The 25,776-nt window shown below is 34.8% G+C and overlaps 1 protein-coding gene across 1 annotated transcript; it reads right to left on the bottom strand.

The window, feature by feature from the left end:
• Positions 1-22,570: 22,570 nt before the first annotated feature.
• LOC149298246 (brain-specific homeobox/POU domain protein 3) lies at positions 22,571-24,055 on the bottom strand. The gene is made up of 2 exons (XM_089487761.1): positions 23,936-24,055; positions 22,571-23,488 (listed from the first exon to the last, which is right to left on the bottom strand). The coding sequence occupies exons 1-2, from the start codon at positions 24,053-24,055 to the stop codon at positions 22,571-22,573; spliced, it is 1,038 nt and encodes a 345-aa protein (XP_089343887.1).
• Positions 24,056-25,776: the final 1,721 nt, after the last annotated feature.

Consider the following 25,776-nt stretch of genomic DNA (forward strand, 5'->3'; position numbering starts at 1 on the left):
TGGAACAGGCATGAGACATCACACAAGAATCAAGTGCAAGATGCTGCAGGCTGGGAGTATGGAAGCTAAGCAAAGGGTAAAGCAGAAACATAACAAGCAAGGGACAGGGAGACCAGGCACGAAACATAACCAGACAAGACATACATGTTACAGGGCACTACAGTGAACCAGACTAGGAATAAACATTACTAGACAAGATATACATGATACAGGGCACAACAAAGGACAGGGAACAAGGCAAGGAACACAGGGGAAGGAGTGAGGAGCCGGAATCCTCGGACGCTTCTCCTTTAAGCAAGGATAGGCCATATAAACTAGGACATAGGGAGAGGAGAGAGGAACCAGAATCCTCAGATGATACAAGGAAGAAGGGAAAGGTACATAAGAGACAAACAAACATGAATACAAGAACTAGCCTAGAACTATATGATAACAATTGGAGATTCCGTCACATCATATGGCCATAGTATGCTTAGCCCACCACTACGCAAAAGTACTCCAATGACGGTGGGTCCTAACGCTAATCCCTGCTGACAGTGGTACGAAACAAACCAAACATGTAAACAAAACACATAGCACTGAGACATACCTTAGACTGCAGACTGAGACAAACAGAACACACAGGTGGGGCACACCTTATAAAGGAAACAGAGCTGAAGCAGAAGCAAGGAATGGAAGATCAGAACAGAGCAAAAGGAAATCCAGGAATGGATCGAAGCAAAACAGGGAAACTGAAACAAGACAGATATGCAGCTCCGTAGCCTGGGCAGAACGTGACAGTATGCAATGTATTACCTGTTGTGTTAATTCTGACAATGACTTTATTGTGTTAATAAGTGAGTGTGTTCCTTTCCCATACATAAAATCTGTGGCCAATTTTTATCCAAAACAGTTTGTGTCCGTGTGTTATTAGGTGGGTTAAGGTATTGGATATCCAGGGCCCACGAAATCGACGATTTCCTCAGAAATTTGAGTTCTGGAAAAGGATGTAATCACTCACAGATTTATCTTCACTTCCTATACGAAAAATTGGCTTTTATGTTTAAAATATATATTTATAGATAACAATTGCACTTATTGGAGAAGAAAAAGAACAATATTTTGGTAATTTTTGCAGGCATGTCTAATTATATATCTATAGCGCCATCATATTCTGCAGTACTGTTCAGTGCCTAAATAGCAAATTACAAGTAGTACATCACATAGTTTGTAATGCAAGGAATTGTATTATTACTGAGAGTGTGGTGAATTAGTGGCACGTTCTCCCAGCCAAAGTGGTAGAAGTCAGTAAAGTGAGGGAATTGAAAAATGAAAAACATGGACAGACTAGATGGGCCGAAGGGTTCTTATCTGCCTTACAATATGGAAGGTGATGCTGAATGATATATATATACTAGACTTGTGCATTTGGATTCATGCAAATTGCAAATTTACCGAATGTTGGTACATTTGGCGATTCATACGGAGGCCCGAAAACTAGGGCAGACTCCCCACAAATAAGCAAAAGAAGAAAACAAAGCAAAAAGCTCAGAATTTTCATCCGAAATTCATGGGTCCACATTCACTTATACTTACTGTCTCACACTCGCATTCTGGTTCACTCTCTCTCATGCTCATCCTTCTTTGTCGACCCCTTCCGCTTCGGCTGACCACTTCTGCTTTGGCCTCTTCTTCCTCATGGAGGATCGGGGAGAACGTCACCACAGCGCTGCCATTTTGAGTTGCTGGGTTATGTCCGCTGAGATGCAAACGAAGAAAGAAGATACCAGATTATGGACTGAAGATTGACGATAGAATAGAGAAGAGAAGATAGAAGTTGCAGAAGAAGATGCAGAAGCAGAAGTGGTCGTCAGAGAAGGTAGGGAAACATTTAGAGCGTGAGAGTGTGAACAAGAATGAGAGTGTGAGAGAGTGAGTGACAGTGAATGAGAGTGAATGTGGGCACCAGGAATCAAATTTCGTTCCCGAATTAAAAATGCCCCAGAATTTTCAGCCGAACCGAATGGGCAGGAAATAAAATGTCTTGCCCGAAAACAAATGGGCCAAAAACAAACCGAATAATTATGGCCCATTTGCACATGTCTAATATATACATGACACCTGCTAGGTTGAGCTTACTATACATTTTGTAGGTTTTGCTAGGGACTTCAGCTATTGTAAAAGAAGAATCACAGTTTCTTTTCTGACTCCTAAAGACCTGTGAGTGTTTTTAGACAATGCAGCATTTTAAGAAGAATTAGCTCGGCTGGATGTCCCATCACCTTGGAATTAAGGATAAAAAAATCCTGCTGTTCGGTGTTACTCTGTGTCTCTGTGCATGTAGGGAGATAAAAGTGACATCCACCGTTATCCATATTCATATTTATTTTGAAGTTAATTAAATTTAAATATCATGGTTTCTCTACAGAACTTCTTATTTGACATGGAATTGTATTTAGAAAAATGTAATAAATGGCAAATAAAGATATATAAACAAAATTGGAAATGCAATAGGCACAAACAAAGGTGTTTTTTTTTTAGATTCCAGACAAAGTCAAAACCCATGTTTGAAGTAAGACCTTCTGCTTTTATCTATATTTTAAACCCCACACAAGGTATACAAGACGAATAGTGCTGTTATCGTCTGAGGGACCTAAATAATGAATGAAGAACAGAAGCTGCTTAGAAAAAAGGCAAAGGAGAGAATAATAGAAAAAAAAGATAATATAGAATAAGAACTACCTTGATTCTAGTGTTTTACAACACTGTAGAACTTAGCCGGAGAGAGAATTTAAAATACTATGATGAATTAGGGTGAATTGATAGAGCAATTAAGTAAAGCAGAGGTAGCATAGAATGTTATAATTCCAGATCTTTAAATTAAACTGACTCTCATTTTCCAGTTCTAAATTATACATTTTCCTCTTGTTATAATAAATAAAGGAATTGATCAAATGCTAAATTACTTTTGTTTTTTTGTCTTGCTGAAAGGCAACTAGTAGAAGTTATTATTCCGTTATGTTTTGAATGTTAAGTATTAACCTACCACCGGGCATAGTACATGCTAGGGCAAAGACCTAGCTATGAAGAATAAATGTAAAACAGAACATAAATGTGGCTAAAACAGGGTAACATGAAAAATCATGCTTCTGCTTACAATGTAATTAAAACATATGGCTACTGCCAACCTTTATTTAATTAGTCTAAACATCTTTACAGTTGTCTAATTTTGTGTAGTATTTTTGTAGTTCATCAAGTATAATAAAAGTTTTTTGTGTGTGTTAACCGTTTGTGTAACGTTTCTTTATCAATAGTGAGCATTTTGCTCACTAAGCACTAAAATGCTATATAGTGTTGATTTAATCCAATAATAAGAATGCTTACATCAGCTGGTTTCTTTATTATAAAGCACATAGATATTAGTGGTCCTGACTTGGAATAAAACTCAGCCCCAAATGTCATAGTGCCATAATGGATTTATGTTCAACCCCCCCCCCCCACACACACAAACACGCATAAACAAGGAGTTAATAATATTTTAGGACACTCTTGACTTGAAAATGTTCTGAAACTGAAGATAATTACAGACTCTATAACAAAAGCTACCGGGCATTATTCTTCTGTACATAGATTAATTTGTGTCTCTTGAAATGTAAAACCGATGCATGTAAATACGATCTCTTAGAACGAACTCACATGTCAAAAATATCTTGATAAGTGAAGAGTCGCTTAATAGGAAAAGGCAATGCAGATCTGAATGTCCTTTAACCCGGTAACCTATTGTTCCAAAAAAAATCTGACATAGACTTAAACCAACAATGGCGTACTTTCTCCTTATTAATACCATAAGAAATAACCAAAGTATGTCCCAAACATTTTAAGTATGTGTATAGTCCTATCTTTCCTGTTTTCTTTACAAACATCAAGGGTATGAAGTGTTTGGACACTATATATATTTTTATTTTATTTCCATTGTTCACTTTATTAGTTTACAGTTTATTTTTCTTTAATTTTTATAATAATTTTTTATACTTTTTATTTTTCTTTCACTCTCATCTCACTGTTGCGACCAAGTAGTGATCAGGAAGCAGGATTATAGGGTTTCTATTGCCTACACCCTCAAGTCTGCTGACAGGGGAGAGGACAGTCTACCTCCTGTGTGTCAGTGGCTATAAACCTAAGGATGTACTATTATTATTTTTTTACAGACCTAGTAGTGCATACTAAAATGTTTGTATTGGCTGGAAGGTTAAACACACAAGAAAGTGGTTTTTTGGTAACATATTTTTTTGTTATTTTCTATACCTGACCAGATTGCATAAAACTAATGGATTTTTTTTTCACCTTGTTGACCCTTAACTCAACTGATGACTTGTTGTTATTTTTTGGGAGAAATGTATTGCTGAATGGTAAATAAAAGTTGGATCCTTATTTTTGTTTGTTGGTGTTATTTACACGTTTAAAGGGACACTCCAGCCATCATATGGGCTTTAATACAATGGCCTCTACTAATATTTGGCAAACTTGGCAAATATGAGCAAAGAATGCTGTGAAAATTGGTTACAATGGATACTTTTACAGTATGTCATGGTACTGTTGCTTCTTATACGTATTGTATTTTGTGTGATTGTTTTTGTTATTGACAGTACACCAAAGCTACCACTGTATGTACTGGGTTAAGCTGTTGATGTTCTTGTTTGTGTCACTGTGTGCCTGGTTTGTAATGTATGTTCTGTTCTTGAACAACAGATATCTGAGATTCTCTGCAAGAATATATATTCCTAGACTGCCTTTCTAAGCAAATACATGTTTACTTTTTCACTGCATACACCGATTTCTGTGGATTACAACTGCTTTCACTCTCAGCCAGAAAGAAGACTTGTTTACATAAGATTTTTTACACTCCAAAGTAGGTGAATCAAAGGTACAGTTGTGGACATATAGCACACTTAGCACAATTCTGGCATTTAACCCCTTCTTGTGTGGGTCTAAACTGTATTATATTGTGTACGGTCACCTGTGTGTGCATTCTGCGCATCTATTTATAGGTATCTATGAATAGGTTAACTTGTACTCAATAAATAAATAAATATATATACGGTATATATATATATGTTTCCCGGGTTAAATTGTGAACCTAACACTAAAAATACTGCAAAAAGAAAAAATGTGCCCCGATCCCCAGTACTCAAAGGGTTAATCCATTGACATTTACAACATTGTTAGAAATACAGGTTACAATTTGATAATCAGTAGATGGAAAATAATGTAACTTACTACCTATGCCTGGAAGTAACTGGCAAATTCTACAAACAATTACATTTTTTATGGACCTTCCACCCGGACATACAAGATACAACAGAAGCCTGTAAATGCCACCAATGCCCCCTGTGATGGGAGTTGTTTTTCTATGGCTCCTTAGTGATTGTGCAGATATTAATTCTGTGTGCTATTCTTGTTGTGTTATCTTTTTGTCTTTTTCCTTGCTCTTCGGCCTTGTACCGCAGGCTAGCCACGTATATGCTAACCTTGGCATCATGGCTGCCATGAGGGGCAATGGGGTGCTGTTACTAATATGCTATATGACTTTGAAAACCTTTATTATAGGTCAATGTTGGCTATTGAATCTCAAACCTTTAGCACCCCTAGAAACGGGCTACTTTGCATTATGGGCAATCCAGTCCTGACAATGTACTTTTTATTATTCCTGCACATGTCACTCCAAAATTTTATTCCATGGGCTCATCACAGAAGCATAAGTGTTGAAGTCAAAGATGGTTTTGTATAAAAGTTTGTAAAGTGATCGTATTACCATAGCAACTATTGGAATGTTCTTGGGGACCTTTGGTTCCTCTGGTTATTCGAGCACTTTTTGAAACTTTACTTCAGAATCACTCTTTTGCCATGACCCATATAGTATTTAAATTGCTCAGCCTCTCCGGATACATAAAAGATTACCTATAAACATTAAGAAATATGTGTTGACTTGTTATTTAATAAATTAAGGTGTCTAAAAGCTGTATAATGACCTTAGCTGGTTCATTCTAGGTCAATTAAGTGGACCGTAGGTTTGATTAAAAAAATGCTTATGAATTTTGTATGCTAATTGAAGTGTTTTTGAAGAATAAACATGTTTTGAGAATTGTTAATATGGAAATGGTTATTACTGAGACATCTTTTGCCCATTTTATAAACATTTTATATGGTACAGATTTCAATTGTTTTTCCCACCTGCATTTCCTGTGAATATATTTAATTCACCATTGTGTTCCATTTGGGAAAAGGTGGTTATTATCTGATCTCTTAAAAAACAGTGTTATAAAGATCTTTCAAGGCTATTTGTCCACCAACTTCAATTGTTTGGATACTTTTCTTGCAATTATTAATTCATGGGGTTTTTTTTTAATGCCACATTTAACATAAATCAAACGCATTTTAAGGTGTGTTCAATGCATTTTCAGTTTACAAATTTAAGCGAGAAGTAATATGATGAACTAAGGCCTGGAGTGGGCATCTGGTAAACTGTGAAAGTGTCCATTTTAACTGATATTGTCCTTTTAATGTGCGCCTGTAGGCTGCTCGAAGAATATACCTTTTGTGTATCTAGCAGGCGACTACACATACATTTGGCTGCTGGCCTTAAAGTGCCAGGTCCAGTTTAAATCAAGTCTATAGCTAACAGAATGAGCAGTTCTGGTTTAACCACACTTTGGTTCTCCAGTGAATGTATTAAAATAAAAGTGTTATATAACTTTTTAATGTTATTGCCTTTTGTCTTGAGAGGGCCTATCAAATAATATAAGTTTAAATGTTACTATCTATTTTGTACAATTAGCCTGACCTTGATGGACCAACAGTGCACCGACATATTGGATGACATTTTTTACACCTTTACAATCCTCTTTATTTATTCCTGAGAACTCTTCTGAATTTATTTAAAAGTTATTTGTATAGGTGCGGTGATATCGCAGGTGAAGTGATAGATAGATGGATAGATAGATAGATAGATAGATAGATAGATAGATGGATGGATAGATAGATAGATAGATAGATAGATGATAGATTGATAGATAGATAGATAGATAGATAGATAGATAGATAGATAGATCATCTTAAAAAATAGCTTCGGATAAATTGCATTACAGCACAGACATTAGATTCATCATGTGTAAATGATTATACTTTCTTTCACATTTTCCTTCAGAATATGTAAACTGAAAATGTGTTATACAGTGTGCTTTTAAGCAGCAGGAAGCTCTCGGCTTGGCTGAAGGCTAGGGAACTGTTTTATCTTGGATCGTGCAATATTATGCTTGATCAAAGGCTTGTTTGTCAGTCCCAAATTTATGGCGATTAAATATGTAGTCAGTTAAAATGTGTTAAAATCTTACATTTCATTAAAGTTCTTTTTTTGTGTGTGTATTTAACATATTAATATTTCAGTAGAATTAAGATTTTTTTGCCAAGAGTTTTTCTTTTTCATGAATGCAACCCTATTTTCTGTAAATATTGAAGTTACTATTTTGAAAAATGTTGGAACATTTCTTTTTTCTCCACATATCCGTCTGCATTATTCTGGCCTCCTGGAGAACTTCCAAAAACATGGCAGAGCCTTGGGGTGCACCATGGGGACAACCTCTCTCCCATTTCTCAGGGAATAGGTTGTCCCTCTGGTGAGCGGCAATGCTCTGCCCTCATGCGGAGGTTCTCCAGGGGCCAGTGTAACCGTGGATCAATAGGAGAAGCGGATTACCAGAGAAGAAAGAAGAACGAAGAGAAGAAGTACACAACAAGAAGGGGAGCTGTGGAAAAGGAGTCAGATATGGTAGGGAGAAATTGTAAGTGTAAGAGAGTGAGAGAGACAATGGGTGAAAAAGAGTAAGTGGGAAAAATGAAATTCAAATAAACATTATGAGCTTTCAACTTAATTTTTATTTGTTCTTGTTTGTGCCCCTTTCTCGTTTTAGGATATTCATTCTAATTAAAGAAACTGGCAAATTTTGATTACAATTATAATGTGTACTAATCCAAATGTACTAGTCGAATTATTAATCAGTAACAACTGAAAATCCTAAGCGATTGCCTCATTTTAAAAATTGTGTCAATGCTGATCATGGCAGTTACTGCCATAAGAATCCCAACGATTGCCTGAATATGATGTGGAAGTTTGATGGATGAATCTGGGTTTGGTGGACACTACCTACTGGAATGCACATTGCCTACTGAAAGTTTGAGAGATAATGACCCCTTAGTTCCAGTGTAGGGTAATGTTAATGCCATAGCATACAACAATATTTTAAACAATTATATGCTTCCAGTTTTTTGGGAACAGTTTGGGGAAGGCCCTTTCCAGTTCCAGCATGACTGTGCCCCTGTGCACAAAGCAAGGACCATAAAGACATGCATGACAATTTTGGTGTAAAGGAACTCCATTGAACACCTTCGACATACATTGGAACGCCGATTGCTAGACAGGCCTTCTCTTCCAACAACAGTGCCTGACCTCACCAATGCTTTTTTGGCTGAATGGGCACAAATTCCCACAGAAACACTCCAAAATCTTGTGAAAAGCCTTCTCAGAAGAGTCGAGGCTGTTATAGTCGCAAAAAAGAAGGGGGCTCCATATTAATGTCCATAGTTTTGGAATGGGATGTCCAACAAGCTCATATAGATGTGTTGGTTAGGTGTTCACATACTTTTGGTCATATACTGTAATGTACATTGTGCAATTTGTGCTATACATTAAACCATCAATAAAGATCATGCGTTGAAAGCCTGTTTTGCTAAGATTTTTTATGTGGATTTGTGATTTGTAATACATCTATATTAAAACTAAATGAGATGAATAGTTATAATTATCTCAAAAATATTTTTAAACTAAGAATAATCATGTGAAATATGAAATATAATATTGTTCAGTTTTATCAACAGGAATAGACTCTTAGTTATGTTGCTATTCTTCAAAATATCCTTTCTGCAAATAAGGCACAAATAATTGATTCTCTGGGGGGTATGTGTAGCCCCACACTGCTTAATGGTACGTATACCCCTAATTTTCCACACTCCCTTTTTATCACATTGAACTATTCATTCATAAAATGACACCTTCCTTTCAATGACAGCTCTTTTGTGTCCTAAGGATTTTATGAATAGAAGTTTAAGGACCGGGTCAGAAGTTTTTTCTTGCCCCATTTCTATTGAAAACACTTGATTTATCATGCAAATTGAGCAGAAGCAAATCGAAACAACATGAATTCTTTTCATCACCAGCTTCTGCCTGGAAACACAAAACGGGACACATGCCAATATCTACTTGATCAAACTGTTACTTCATTCTGCGGTAATTTGTATACAATTACTGTTCACATCCCACTTCATTTGTGTTTATTGAAATCTCATTGAGTTTCTCATGGGAGGCGGGGAAGTTTATCAAAGTCAGCATAAAATGGAGAAAATGTACACAAATTAGCTACTTGGCAAGAAATGTGCGTCTAAGTGTGTTATTTATTTTGAAAACATTGCTGGCCCTCATGACAATGTTGTATAAATATTAGATTCGGGGAAATTGTACACATTTGTTTGCTTGGACTATCATATTCCTATCAAACCCTACGGTTCATAATTTCGATAACCTGATGTAATGGTATTTACTGGTTCAATATATAAGAATTAAAAGCATATGTGTATGCAATGAAACAAATTCTTACTTAGGTTCTTTATTTCTTACCATAACATATCTCTGCCCATTGTTAAGTTGCTGATTGTTGTTGATTGTTTCAGACATTGCTTTTATGGTGGGGGGGGGGGTGAGGAGAACTTTAGGACAGGGATTCTTTTTAGATAACCCTAGTTTGGAGACATTGAGATATATATCTTCAAAATAATTACGCTGATTGCCAAAGCAAAAATACAATCTACAGGTAGCGTTAATAAAATAATGACATTCAGAAATCTAAATTTTTTAAACTAATATTAGATTAGCAGGAGTGACATCGAATGCCATTACTCAATAGGAAGTAAATACTTGGAGTAGTCATTGCAATTTGGGTGGTAAAAGTTTACCACCCGGGATGGGCTTTTGAATCTCCAATAACATGTCCAGACCCGGTAAAAAAAAAAAAATTACCATCCTAACCAGTTTCAAGATTTTAAGTAGGTTAGTTCAGTTTTTATTAATGAGAAATATAACTTTTTCGAAAAAAATGTATGTAGCATTTCTGATAAATATATACATATTATGTGTGTAATAAGTGTTGGAAAGCCATTTCACCAGGATTTGGTAGAAGGCTGAGCTGACCAATGGCTTGAAAGACCAGAGTTTCCACTAGACTTGGGCTTCCGTCGTCATCTATGATGAAATTCGTCCAACATTTTTGTTTTCAGAAATCCCATTCGTCCACCCGGGTTGCCATGGAAACAAGAAATAAACGTGTAGAAGAAATTAACATGGAGACATTCTCCTCCTCTTAGTGTAGTTAAAATGGCAGCTGTGACGACAAATAAATTAACAAATGCACGAAGATTTTCATATTGCGCACTTTTTTTTTATTTCTTTCATCCAATGTTGCATTCGTTCGTTCATTTTACGGACAAATGGACAAACGGCATAATTCGGCACGAAAACGCATCCGTCCGAAAACGAATGCCCAAGTCTAGTTTCAACTATTGCCAGTGACCTTGCAGATTGGACAGCTTTATCTAGAATCGCCTAATCTATGCCCACTCCATCTAAAGTGGGCATCACCAATGCAGAATTTGTGTCTGAATGTGGCATAAAGGATGACATCAAATCTGGGCTGAGAGACCGCATCTCTTCTTGAGTTGTGCAAAATGTTGGCAGCTATGACTGTTATAGGCTGAAAAAGAAGTTATATTAGTTATGTCCTCAAACATAGAAACTCAATTAAATAAGTAAACAAGTGAATAAATATATTATCTATTATATTACAAGCTATCGCCGATGAATATTTTCAGTCTGAATAAGACTTAAAAAGTGAAGCTGAAGTTTTATCTTTTCTGTAGTTCAGTTCTCCCTTTTACAGATCATCAATGGATTTAAATGTTACACATGCTCTGGATTTATAAATCTTTCATGAAGCAGCTCTGAAATACAACGATGCAAAGCATATCATCCGTAGTTGAATTTTTCATGCCTCGTTATTTTTTGGCCAGTCAGAAATTTTTTTTGGGGAAAAAAAAATATGTGTGTAAACACTTTTGTCATTATAACTATTTGTTGAATAAGCCAAATGATTTTGACAAGCTCCTTTCATCAGGTCAAGAGACTCTGGCTCAGTATTTTTGACCTGAAGGAATTTAGGCTCCCAAATGCTTGTCAAGGATGATTTAGTCTACAGACTTTTTCCTCTATATTTTTGTGCCATGGAAATAAAACTGTTTATTGGATAACTGTAAGAAAGATTATCCCTCCACACAAATCAGTATTTAATTATATTATTATTAACAATAATGGTATTATATTATAAGTGAATTTAATATTAAATAATACTCAATATTTTAAAATTTTTTCAAAGAAATCTAAAAAGATAATTTTGTTAAGAATTGTGTTATCTAGTCTACCCTTTCTTGACCTCAAAATAATTCTGAACATTATTTGCTTAACACAGTTGTGTGTAAGTCAAGAAACTGCTGCAATATTTATATAATTAGACTTTTTTCATATTATAATGATAAAAGCCCTCTATTTCAGAAGCATTTAGAGGTTTTTAGTTATTCACAGTCTAACTGTTTAGCTGTCATCATGTATCTTAGTCTAAGAAATGGCTAGGACAGTCTTGGTCATCCTGGAGATCTCATCAGAGATATTATTGTTGATGTTATCGGTTACAACATAGCATTTATTACATGGTTTAAAAGCGTGTTACCTACTCATATGGCAGAGACAAGCCAAAACAATATGTAGAGAGGGTTTGGTTCACAAACATACATAGAACAAGAAGTAGATGGGACAGTTGAGAAAGAATGAGAGTGAAAGGGGGTTTGGCCAACATGCTAGTGGAATGTCTTGTAAATTGAATGTCTTGTAAGCTTCTATGAAGGTTTGATGGACTTTCCAAAAATGTAAAGGAACAAAGAAAAAGTAGCCAGTGGTCTGTTCCAGAAAAGAGGGGCAGATGGGGAAAAATCCTCAGATGAGAAGGACGAAGCAATAAACTTAGAGGAAGTAATGGACTGCTTATAGAGGTCGCATGGTTAAGCATATAGGGTGGAAATATGTTTGGATGCAAAGTATGGTAGGCAGTGTAACTTAATATTAGGAGAGTAGACAACGTAAGAAAGTGGGGCTGTAGATAAGGAATAGCATGTTAGGAATAAGAGATTGGCTGCAGCATTTAGGTTTGTAGAGGAGAGTGTGATAAATCACTGGAGGATGGGAAAACAGTGGAGTGAAAGCAATATTTAAGAGACCAGTGAGACATAAAGTAGCAGTTAACATTATCAAAACAGCAGAGGGATCAAAGAAAATAAGTATGAAGAGGAAGTCTTTAGATTTAGCAGAAAGTAAGTCATTAAATATAACGCTGGAATAAGTGAGGTTTTATGGGGCTCGAGATTGGACTGAAGAACATGAAGGAAGTTATTGGGAGAGAGAGAGAGAAAAAAGCAGTTATAAAAAATATATGTGATTCGTTTGGCGGCCAAAGGGAGAGGTGTAACACTACACAAGTAACAGAATCCTATTTTTGATTTGAGCAAATTGGGAAGAATTCCAGAGGACGTAGGTTGGTTAGAAATGGTCCTAAGGAAGGGGGGATGAGCTGACATGATGAAATGAGATGGGCTCAACAAAGTAGGATGGCGGGCAAGAAGAAAACGGAGAATAGCTACCTGCTAAGCTGAATTGGTGCTAAGTTTAGAGTGTGTTGAGACGGGGACAGTTAGTATGGTGTATGTTATATAGTATATCAATTTTAGCTATTATATCTTTAAAGTGGAAGGCAAGTTCAGGAGCTATGGTAGAGCAAAGCAAAATGACTATGGGGGCCGGATGAAAGTGAAGATATTACTAGATACATTACTTGTAAAAGGACCACATACATTTCCTCTAGTGTGGTATCTTTCAGAGCAATGCTTTAAAGTTTGTGGACATTGAAGACAGCAAGTTAATATTGAGTGCCCCGGTATTGTGTTGAGACAATGGATAACAGGGCCAAGACGGTCAAGGAAACAAGGAAGTTTTGTTACATGAAGAGACTGTAAGGGCTGGACATGAGAGGGTTAAGAGAGAAGCTAATCAGCAGGTTTGTAGCCCAGTCTAGGGTTTTCAGGACTGCTTAAAGTATCCTTTCTAAACATGTCAGTACCCCGGTCCCCAATGCATTCCTGTGCATCAGAATATATCTGATTAACTTAGCAGTAGACCGAATGTATTGCCTGTCAATCAATTACACATATTCTACAGCCTCCTAAATTTACACATACCTGGAATTTGTCGTTATATTGTATATTGTAAATGCCAATGCTTGACAACTAAAATTAGATCATTTGAACTGCTGACCAGAAACTTTTAGGTAAAGTCTCTGATCCAAAAATGGTTAATTACTCGGATGGGTCATCATATTAATAGAAACTACTTGATAAATGGATTCCTTGAAACATTGATTGTGTCAATAATGCATCAACAGAACAAAAACCACATGCACTAACACAGCTGCAAAGAACACAGCAATTTTTTTTTTATCATGTTGTAGTTATTCCCTAGAAACCATAAAATCTAATTTCGTGTTGCCTTGAGGGCCCTCGCAGCAAATTCAATTGGTAAATGCACTCTTGGCCTAAATGGAAGTATACGCTCACAAAGTACTGAGATTAACGGAGCAAGTCCCATCGCACAGTCACTAGAATCAAAACACAGAACTTCTGTTTCTTAAGATATTGTATTATATGAATCTGCCTGTTCATCAGCATCTTAGGACACTTAAATGTTTCTATCACATCTGCTCTCTCTTTCCCCCTCCAATCTATATACACAAAAAAATCTGTCCATTACTGTACTGCTCGTATAGCAAATATTTTGTATGTGATATAGACTGGATCCTTACGGGGCAGAGTGGATAGAAAATTGGGAAATAATTGCCCACAGAGTGGGGCCTGTCCTCCAGTAGAGGCAAAAGGGCAGGCAATGGGAGAACGCAAATGTCAACCGCTCCATCTGAAAAGCTAAGGTTACCCTGGGGCACAGCAAGTCAGCTGTGTTTTCTAGGAATATTGCCCCAAACCTAGCATCCTCTGTATGGTAATAAAAAAATGAGCTGTCGGGGAAAATGCAAACGGTTGCCGGATTGCATCAACCATTGGACATACTGGAGGACCAACATTGGTGGGCGCCACCTGAACATGCTGATCTAAATACTACTTGTTTACCTCTGGGGTGATATTTGGCATGTTGGTCATACTAACTACATGGGCAAAACATTAATAAATCATACTCAGAGTCACAATGCAGAGGTAGGTTTAAAGTAGTTTGACTCCCAAAGTTTGATGGCATATGACAAAATGAGACCCCATTTCAGGCCTTCTAATTATTATTATTATTATTTATTTATTTATTTATTAATTAATTATAAAACACATTAAACTGAACAATGTTTCTCTTTTATGCCTGTTTTATATGTTTGAAATTGTTTATTGTCAATGTCATATGGCTGCAGCGAATCTGTAAAAAACAAAAGTTTATATTTTTTTAGTAACTGCCATTAAAGTTCTATTTGTACACAATGATAAATCCTTTAATCAACCATATTTTAATGTAAACACATACAGTAATAAATCAGTAAAACACAAAAGTGAGTACTGTTCAAAACACAAATAATCATTAAAAACAAACTCTCTCTTTACAGAAATCCCCTGGAATAATAGGTATATAATGCAGTCGTAGAAGAAGTGCTGAATTAAGGTGTTTGGCTTAGTCTGCGCACCACCTGTGGCCGTATGAGGTATTTAAAACCCAAAGCTTCGGCTGTTGATGATGATGACGCATTATAAAACTCAGAAGCGAACAGGTGGCAATTATCTCCTGCTTTCTTTTCTCCTGACGTGACACAGCCTTTTGTTTTATTTTGGTCTTTTATGTAAAGATTATTGCCTGTACAAACTTGAAGAATAGGGTCATTTTACATCCTCCGTGGTTCAGAGGTGGTATAATTATGCTAATTTCTCATTACAGTAACCTTATGGCCACCACGGTCTACACAAGCCATACAAATGATGTTTCCCCAATTAATGCCATCAACGGAATCCAAAGACATTTTATTTTTAATAAATAGGATTCTACAAAATGGCTATATAGTAGAAAATAATAAACAGATTCGACTTATTCAACAAAATTCTTACATTTGCAAGAAATATGCCTCTTGACAGTTATAAATTTATGTATATTTAAATAAATCTAATCTGTTATATTCTCATTTGAAATCCATTAAGAACAATGCATGTACAGGCTTTGTCACGAAGGGGTTAAATTAATGTATAAGAATTCTGTAAGTGGAATGTTCATAATTTGAATTGTTAACACATAAGTGAGTAACAAGATTAGGTAAACGCTTTCCAATAATATGAAATATGTTAATTAATAGGGACATAATAACTTCATTGAGTCCACATTCTATAGATTCAGTCAACATTTGTGCACATATGTATCTACATAGAAGGACTACACCATAAACTAATATATACATTAAATAACAAAGAATTCCAGAAAATTCTAGAAGTTTTTTCACAGGTTTAGTGCTTAGAAAGTCCATATACTTTAATGTGTTTTTAATCCTTGTATCTAAAATAATTTCTGACATTTTAACAATATTTCTGAATTTGTATCTCAGGATCAAATATCTTTTCTATCACATTTCTGTTTACTAATCTATACATTTTTTTTATGCAAAACGTCTTTCTTTGCTAAAAAAGAGAGTTACCGCCTCGGATGCAGATAAGTATTTGATTCTTTCTTAAATCATCAAAAGAAGTGTTTATTTTCTTTCACAATTAAACATTTTTGATCTAATATATGTAGCCGCCTCATTTATATTCGGTGGAAGAAATGATACAGCATTAATTTATAGAAGTAATATAATGATTTTATTATTAATAACGTCAACAAATGTAATTTAATATTATAAAAAAAAAACGTATTAAAATATTCCCAATCTGTTGATTTGCATGAATAATGAAAGTTGATAAAATGTTGTTAATAATGACAATGCAAAAATAATTGAATTAGCAATTAAATTAATTTTACTAAGTGTAGCACATTTCTAATGCCTCTAGTGTTATTTTTTGTTAATTACGCAATTATTTGTAACAATTAGAATAAAGTATTAATATTCATCCTACTCATAATAATATTATCAGAAGATCAGATAACTCAAAACATTAATTGTAGCTACAATATGTGATAATGTCAGCGGGCAAAGTACTGACATCATTAACTAACCTCGGTAGGAGACAAATGAATTGGAAAATAAATAGCCTTACCTGGATCTGGCCAGAAATATTTTCCAATGGATTTTTTTTTTTTGAGGGTAAATAAAATAAAGTAGCCCTGGAAATATCTTCTTAATACAATACTAAAAAAAATGATTCTTCACCTTAGCATTTGCTCAAGCTGTTTGAATTTGAGACGGGAAAATACTGACTTGCCTTTTTATTATCTCAGGTGATAAATATTGCATTGCCTGCATTTAAAACTTTTAATACTAGGGGTGTGAGATGCGGCACCTGTTATTTTTTTTTTTTTAACGGAAAGTTCATCGTAAGGCTTCTACTTTTACTGAACATCCGTCGAGCGGAGCTCCACCGTTACTTTTTCCCCCCACACTTTTGGGGAACAGGTTGGATAAGAAGTTGGGGGCTGGTAACGCTTGATTGTCTGCTGTGTTGGTGATTGAAAGAGAATGAGAGAGAGAAGGCCCTGCTAATGTTGCAGTGAAATGATTCTCAAAGGCCCCCCAGGCTGCACTCAGCATCCAGACTTCATTAAATTTTCATACCAAGCACTTGGCCAAGGACTATTTATGAAAATGTGCTTTCCGCTTCATGGAGAAAAAAAACATAGGAATTAGATAATAGAACAAAGAAGAAGAATTAATTATATATATATTTATATATATGTGTGTGTGTGTGCGTGTGTATGTAATCCATGTATGTAGGCCCAATACTTGGATAACGTAACAATTTGTTTTCAATTAAACCCACGTGGAAAATTGGGCTCCCTTTAATATATTTGTGCACTTATTCCAAATTTGATCATACAATCTAAGAGAACTTAAAACACACCACTTTGTTTCGGTGACAATTTCTTCGCAAGAATGTTTTTAAAAGTTGCGCAAACCGCCTGTGAAGGAAGAAAACTTAGATGGCAAAGCATCTGTCCGTGGTCCTGATATTAAGTCCCTCAATAAGAGTTACTTGTGAGCGTCCGGGGGGGGGGGTGAGGAAAACACACCCTCGACACAACGCACACAACAACAGTCGTACATAATTGAAAAGGGAACCGTCACAAGGGCCTGCGCGAGTGTAACGTGATAAAAAGCGAGCCTCTCATTCATTGGGAAAATGTACATAATAAAATATATTCCCTATCTAATGCTCACGGAAAAAAAGGGATTAATGCGGTCCCAGGCAAAATGCCAACTGGTGAATTTAAAGGGAGTCTGAAAATGTGCAGAGCGATGGCTCGGCTAGATTGAAATATAGATACATTAATGAGAGTTGGAGATATTTCGACAAAGTTTACTGCAAACTTAAACCATTCTCACGGCGCTCCATTGATTTCCGAGTGTCTCTTTCACTTGACAAAACTCAACTAATTGTTTCAGCGGCAAACTGATGCTGCAACCTCCATATAGGAGAAACAATTAATAGAGTTTGGAAGATGAACCTTCGATCAATATGCTTTTATTTGTTCTTTTCACTCATTTCTTGATTCGAAACACCGGCAAGGAGTAGGCTTAATCGTTATCTACCTACTTACCCTTGTTCTGGGATTCCCTTATAACTCATCGCGCGATGTCAATTGGAAACCACCAACGGACATTAGATTATCTAATGTCTGTATATTAATGTTTACTTATTAGGTGTCTGGAATAATACAGTTTTTTTACTGCATTTAAAACCAGCAATAATTTTTTAAAAATGGTGTTATTTATTTATACATATTTTATAAGCTGCATTAGTGTCCTAATTATTGTTTCCGAATATTACTTTTCGGGTTCTAATTATGATTGTATCATGCAACAAATGTATAGAAAAACACCCCGAAAAAATGTATTTCTATGAATGTGAAAATGCTATTTTAGATTATTTTGCAACAAAATATAGCACATCTTGAATACTTATTTATACTAAAACTACAGATATCTAGTATACATATTTTACTTTTTTTTTGCACTTTTGTTGTAGAAAACCGTGTGATAAATTGCGTAATCAGATAATTATATTTGCTTTTTATTAGAGAACAGAATCAATATGTTTGTATCCGACCTACATTATTCATTGTATTTTGGAGTTTATGTTGGAAATCTGCCAGGACAACTTTAAAAATCTATGAACTCATTGAGGGAATGGAGAACCATTTCATTATTATGCCATAATAGTTAAATATTTTTGTGAGCTAAATATATTTTTCCTCCTGTGAAAACACATTCTCTGGAGCGCTGATACAAATTAAAATATTCAAATTTATTGAATTAAATTGATCGGTGCTTTTTAGTTTTTTAGTTTGAGACCTGATTTACAAATGTTTTTTTCATATTTATGTTCTAAATTTTCTGTTTAGCGGTCGATAGTTTGTACGTCCAATGTAAACATGCCAATCTATACATTTTACTAATGTTTGGTGGCGTTTCTGTTTTAATTATTAATGAAAATATGTCACATTAGCTTCAAATTGGCATAAATGAGGTCTTCTGCTTTTTTATATGTTCATACACCAAATCCTGCTGGATAGCAAAGTAATTTGAATGTCTAATGTTAGAGCTATGTAGTTATATATATATAATGATTTGGGGTTTTTTTCTAAGGCGCTTAGTACTAGATAACTTACTTATCCCCATTTCAATAAAATCTTTTTATTCTGGAATATATTTTTGTATAATGTAATAGATTATAGCTAGAAGAATTACTTTTCAATGAATATATCCGTTTTAGAATAATTATTGTCATCTTTTACAAACCTTTGTTACAATGCAATGTATAGATTTTTAAAACTGTACTTGAAATAAAATATGTGCCAGGAATACAATATTGAAAGAATACAATAAACGCTATTAATTTCCTGATGTGATGCACTCATCTCCTTATCAACTCATCTTTACATTTAAGTAAAGTGTTTCAAATCCACACTGATCAGATAATACTTAAGGGAACAACATTCAGATGTCTTGTGATTGGTGCAAAAGTATTTTTCGTAGATGGTAGTATATATATATATATATATATATATATATAATGTACAATTTTGGGAAAATTGTACATGTTTTTATATTATTTAGTATATCCGTTGATTTCTTTACTTTGTAGTCCATGGTGTAAAAAGTATTAAAGCGCTGACAGTTGTGTTAAATATTCTATGCCATAAAAACAATTTTAAAAAATCTAAAAAATAAATGTATCTAAAAAATATATAAGTATTTGTATGCATGAGGACCTACTGTCACATGTAAATGTATGAGCATTTCATAGTGTTTATAATGTGTACATCCATAGTCTAGAAATAAAGGGTAAAGCCTGGGCATTAGTGTACAAAAAATATTTGTAAAAAATATGTATTTAGTATACTTTTACAAATATATAAAAATGAAGCAGATTAAAATAATTCTGGATTATATAAATCTAATATTCTAATTATGCTTGCCTAAACGTTTGAAAATAATACTTTTATTACAATAAAATACATCATTAAAATATTTGCGTAATAATTAACATTTATTTCGATGCACATGACTATATGCAAACTAACATTTTAATTAATATAAACTTTCAATTGTTATTTTTATAATAAAAGCATATCATTTCTTAATTATTTTTTTTAAATGGGGGAAAAAGCAACTATGTTGTCCAAAAAAATATCTTCCCATGTGATGTACTTTGATGATTTACTAAAATGTATTTGTTTTTTTAATAGCAGGAATATTATATATATATTTTTTATATATATATATTTTTTATTTTTTTTATTATTATATTTTTTTATTTTTTTTTTGCAAATCAGAGTACCAATAGACTGTTTTAAAACTGCAGTAAAGAGCATTCAGAGAAAGGTAATTCTAAGAAATTGGTGATAATTATTAAACTGTTTTGTCTTAGCTTTCTTAAAACATCTCACATTTTAATATGGTTATACAACATATTTAAATAACAACTTGATTTAAATAACTGTTTGACACAGTGGCTTACTAATGGTTTATTATCTGTTTAAATATATTTACAAAATTATGAAAAGGTAGTACATAGAATAAATGTAATGACAGATAAAAATGTGGGTGTTCTTTTTCTGTGGTGTCTTTAAAAACCGGTGATTATTTTTGTCTTTTACCCCACATTGTAGAAAACACCATATTCTCATGCATATAAAATTTAACCTAGAGAGGGTGTTTTTTGGGGGTTTTTTTAAATGTATTTCATTTTCTTCCCTTAAATTAAACCCCATAGCTCACATGTCATTTTTTCCTAAATAGGGCAAAACTATTTACCCTATTAGGTAAACAAGAATTTTTTTTTCCTGGAAGCATTTTTTTTTTATTCTAACACCCAAATGAAAGCAGTATGATTCAACTTATATAACAAACATACTCTAAGTGATGTATTAATACAAATATGTCTATTTTCCAGTAATGTTAGTTTATACAAAGGAAATATTCACTTTACATCAAATCTGTTGTGTAATTGTATATTTAGGGTTTACAGCTATGTATACAGTTATATATACAGTATATATATATATATATTATATGCTATAATATACAGTTATATATATATATACAATATATGCTGTAATATTAAGTCAACGTATTCCCCATCTGCATTCATTAAATGTTTTAAAAATCTTGCAAAACAAAATATTCGAAGAAAATTGTGTCTTTATTTACGGTACGGTTTCTGAAAATTCTATTTTCATTTGTGACACCAAGAAATTGAAATATCCACGAGCAAGAACAGTCATGTTAAATTATAGGAGATGAGCCTCAATACCAATTGTAGAAAGGTACACCTAGGTACGCTCACTTCAATTGTAATTAATCATATTAATCATTAGATTTGGCTCGGTAACCAGTCTAAATTAACTATGATAATATTTTCATTATTTAAATATTTATGTCATGTTTGTATTTCTATGCATACAATTATGTTATCATATGTGCTACCTTTTTCGCATGTATCCAGATTTTTCTTTAGTTGATAAGATTCATTTTATAACCATTTTATAAGGTTTTTCTAATAATTTTACAGGATTTTTTTTATTTTTTTTCAAAGACCAGTACAAATATTACATGAGGTAAATCGTGCATGGTTTATTGGAAATTCTGTAGCATACACAGACACAAAATTTCATTTAGATACACACATAGAAAAGTAAATATACTCATAAAAAGAAATCAAAGGGAAATATCTCCAATATATGCCAAGCAATATGTGTCTTGCCAAGAAAGTGCAAAGTTCAATAATTTCCCCCAAATCAATTCACTTTAAATCTCCATTGTGGAATAATTTTACATATACGCTAAACTTTTAGACTTTTAAAAAATAAAACTCTCATCCGTGTCATCAATTCCTATTTAAACAAAAATAACGTGCGCACACAGCTAGCGAGACTGTGCCAAAATGTCAAAGACAATCGTCTACCCCCATGTCTACTGTCATTGGCATTTCAAGCAAAAATATCGTGAACAAAATGATTTGATTGTCAAAGCATCTTTGCGGTGAAATTGCCGGGACATGACTCTATAACCATAACGTCTTTTTTGCTTTTTTTGATTTCACACGTGTGCTTTCTAGCAGATGATGAGGTAGAAACAGAACTTTTATTGCAAATGGGATGGGATTTCATAAGGGGAAGTGAAGTAAACCATGCAATTGATAGACTTTTTTGTTTCTTTTCTTTTTTTTTTTTTTTTTTAATGGGTGTCGTTTTATTTAATTAAATTATATTCAAGGTATGTGTGCTGTACAGAAAATTAAATTAGTAAATAACTTAAAATTTTCACCACTGGTGCAGTATTATCACAGATCCATATTTACAATCATAAATATAAAAGGCTAATTCAAACTGAGACAAAACATGGGGTTTTCAAGTTTCAAAAGCTTGCGTCTCATTTACATTTTTTTTTGTTTTTTTTTTGTTGTTGTTTCTTTTCAATTCTAATTGATAAAGTAATGGGAACTTTATCAATTACTTGAGTCTTAGTCAAAGCAAAACAGTGCTATCCCAAACTCCACTCACCAGTCCAACTTTACAGGTGGGCTATGATGTTCCAGTTACATCAGTTAAATTAAGAAGACAAACTGCGGGTTGACGTCTGTCTTAATTCCCTTAGAATTAAACCAGTTCATGTATCAGTTTAAAACAGTCTATGGTTCAGTATGTAGCAGAAAACTTCATCCTTTTTTGTTTCTGCCTTTGATTACAAAACCAAACTCTTACGACGTTCTTTTTTAAGTCTAGTTTCTCTGCGATAGCTGCAATTTTCTCTGAAGATGGCCTTGGCTGAACAGCAAAATAGGCTTCTAGAGATCTTTTTTCTGGAGCCGCAATAGATGTACGTTTGCGTTTCTTGTCTCCCCCAGTAAAGATTTCAGGTTTGGTCATTTTCTCCCTTTGAGCTCTCTCTGCCTCCTCTAACCAAGCTTCCAAGATGGGCTTTAGAGCTACCATGTTATTATGGGACAGTGTAAGGGATTCAAACCTGCATATGGTGCTTTGGCTGAGACAACCGACACCTGGAATCTTCAAATTGGCCAATGCAGATCCAACATCGGCCTGAGTCACCCCAAGTTTTATTCTCCGTTGTTTGAATCTTTCGGCAAATGATTCGAGTTCTCTTGGATCTGTTTCATTTTCAGTGCAAGACATTACCGCATGAGCTGCCAAGTTATGGTTATGAGCCATGTTCATAGATTGTGTGTGGTGGGCCATGTGGTTGATTGCTGACATATGGGCATGTGGATGGGACGGTGTTGATCCAACATCTGGTCCTGGAACACCTCCTAAGGTAATGGTAGGATTTAGGTGGTCTAGAAGATCCTGATCCAAGCCCTGCGAAGACTGGTGATGTGGATGGTGATGATGATGATGTGAGTGGTGGGTTGTTAGCACAGAAGGGTGATGCAGATGCACTGTAGATGATGTCGGGGTACACGACACACTACTCATTGTGTGGTATGTGGCATCTGGTTTGAACGGATGTGTTTTCTGTGATACAATATCCACGGCAGCCAAAGCTTCAGCTCCCCTTAGCAAAGTCTCATCAAATCCAGCAAAGATGTTGCCTTGAAGCTGAAAAAAAGAGGAAATACAATAAAATCACTATGTAAACTTTTACAAGATTTCCTGTCTTGCTTTCGAATAAATTTTTAGGCCGGCTATCAAAACACATCACTGCTAGAAAGTTTTTAGCAATTTTCCCCAAAAGTCCTACAAATGTAGCCTTAGTTCAAACAGCACAGTAACATGCTTTTTTACCTAAATTAAATATACCTGGAAGTAGATTAAAACGGGATCAACTTCCGATAACGGCATGAATATTTAAAGAGATGTTTACAGAAACCTACATACCTACGATTTTAGAATCACAAAGTATTTTCACAAAACAATATTCTTTCATTTCAATGTTACATGCGATATACCATCTGACAAAGTTCGCCCATGTCTTTAGCGATCTCCGGAGACACGAGTTAAGAAAAGCATTGCGTAATTTACAAATCGATGTATTTTGAGTCTTACCTGAGGAGCAGGGAGGCAGGCTCTTCGGATAGCTTCAGAGCTACTGTGGAGCGGCGTATATTTGGGTTCATGTAGGATGGGATGCATACTGAATGGCTGTTTGCTGTTCATAGACATCATGGTGCAATGAACTGTGGACACTGTGTTGTTAGTACATGAGCAGGTTGGAATTTGGTTTAGCTTTGCTCTTTTTGCTGTGTTGTTATTGTCTGACTTCTTATCCCAGTATCAGTGGCAGTGACCCCTCCTTCTACCTCTTGGATTGGAGGAGCTTTAGAGCAAAGGAGTCCTCCTGGATGAAAGATGAGCTGGAGGCAGTGAGATCACTCCGAGCATCATTAACCACTCCTTTAGCCTTCCCCTGAGCCCTAATGAACAGCAGGCAGTCAGGTGGCTAAGGATGTATCCTGATACCATTGTGTGCATGAACTGTTACATTGCACAGCATGCAGCGCATGGTAAGAGGATCTTCTAGTCTCCAGTTCTGAGACAATAAAAGAGAAGGCAACCAAGAGAGGAAATTACCAGCTACGAGAATCTCAATTGAAATACAACTGACAAAGCGTGACGGCAAGACTCTATTCAACGATACAAAGTAGCAATACGTTTGCTGCGGTCTGCCCAGAAGCATCGTATCTTCTACCCATCGATTATATATTTATAAGCGCAATGGTTTTTTTTGATTTGTTTTAATCAAGAAATTTTTCTAGAATTTTGTCTTTTAAAAAAAAAAAAAGCTTCAAGTGTAATATTATAGCAGTTTCTTCAGCCTGTTTGAAAAGTGGGCAGGAGGACACGATGACAATCTGAGAAGGGCTTTTATATCTGCTTGGCTTTGAGTGTAATTATTATATAAAATGCCAACTTTACTTAAAGCCATATCTGGCCACATTCTTATTATATATTCTATTTTTGTGTGGATTAACCCTTCAAATACTATCAAGAGGTGGTAACGTTGAATCTTAATGCGTGCAAAGCAATTCTTTAGTATAAAAATTAAAATTGACGCAGAATGCACAAAAGGAATGGACACCGTACTGATACAGTGCTTATAAGCATTAATTCATTGTATTAGAATATAGGAGACCCTTACAGAATACATGCTAAGAAAAAAATTATTAAAAAGTGTTCAAGGATAAATGATTTGCTATGGTGTGAGGTCCCAAAAGTTTATGGGATTCTATTCATTTTTCTGTGTTGGTCCAATTAAAGGTATCGCCTTTGACCAAAAACTCAATTTTCTCCTGGACCAATACAGCTATATCCATACAGTATTATTGTACCCTACTTCATTGAAATTGTTTCTCTATGCTGAGTTAAGGACATAAAAACATGGAAACACAGAACTTTACGCAGATGAGAGCCATTCAGCCCATGTATTCTGCACATTTGTCTTGCTTAGGTTCAAGATAGCTTAATGCATATCCTATGCATGTTTAAATTCCCTTACTGTAAACCTCTACCACTTCTCCTGGGAGGCTGTTCAATTCATCTACCACCCATGAAGTTCGGTATTAGAGGACACATGCATAGAAGTATGCTGTTGGATTGTGACAATCATAAAAAAGTGCTAATTGGGAAAGAAATAGTTAATACAGATGCCAAATAAAATCTGTAATTAATTCTCATCATATCTCAGTGTACAGTGCCATATACATGATCAGCACAATGTAAAAAAAATCCTCTGCTGCTATGATTAACAGCTGCATGAGCCGAGTCTTCTTACCCCATCTGGTGATACGTGCTAGTAATGTTATACCAGACAGCAACCCTCTTCCAGAAGGTCGCCCAGCCAACTGCACAGGAATTAACTCTAATTAATCAAGTGATAGGGAAGTTAA

The sequence above is a fragment of the Sceloporus occidentalis genome, unplaced genomic scaffold (genome assembly GCF_023333645.1).
Source record: "Sceloporus occidentalis isolate IW3139 unplaced genomic scaffold, rSceOcc1.0.p SCAF_34, whole genome shotgun sequence".
NCBI classification, from domain to species: Eukaryota; Metazoa; Chordata; class Lepidosauria; order Squamata; family Phrynosomatidae; genus Sceloporus; species Sceloporus occidentalis.

Bases quoted from the DNA above. Each gene is read 5' to 3' on its own strand.
- LOC149298246 (XM_089487761.1), bottom strand. From the start codon at position 24,055: ATGATGTCTATGAACAGCAAACAGCCATTCAGTATGCATCCCATCCTA. The intron at 23,489-23,935 runs GTAAGACTCAAA...TCTTTTTTTCAG, and splicing joins CCTGCCTCCCTGCTCCTCAG to CTTCAAGGCAACATCTTTGC.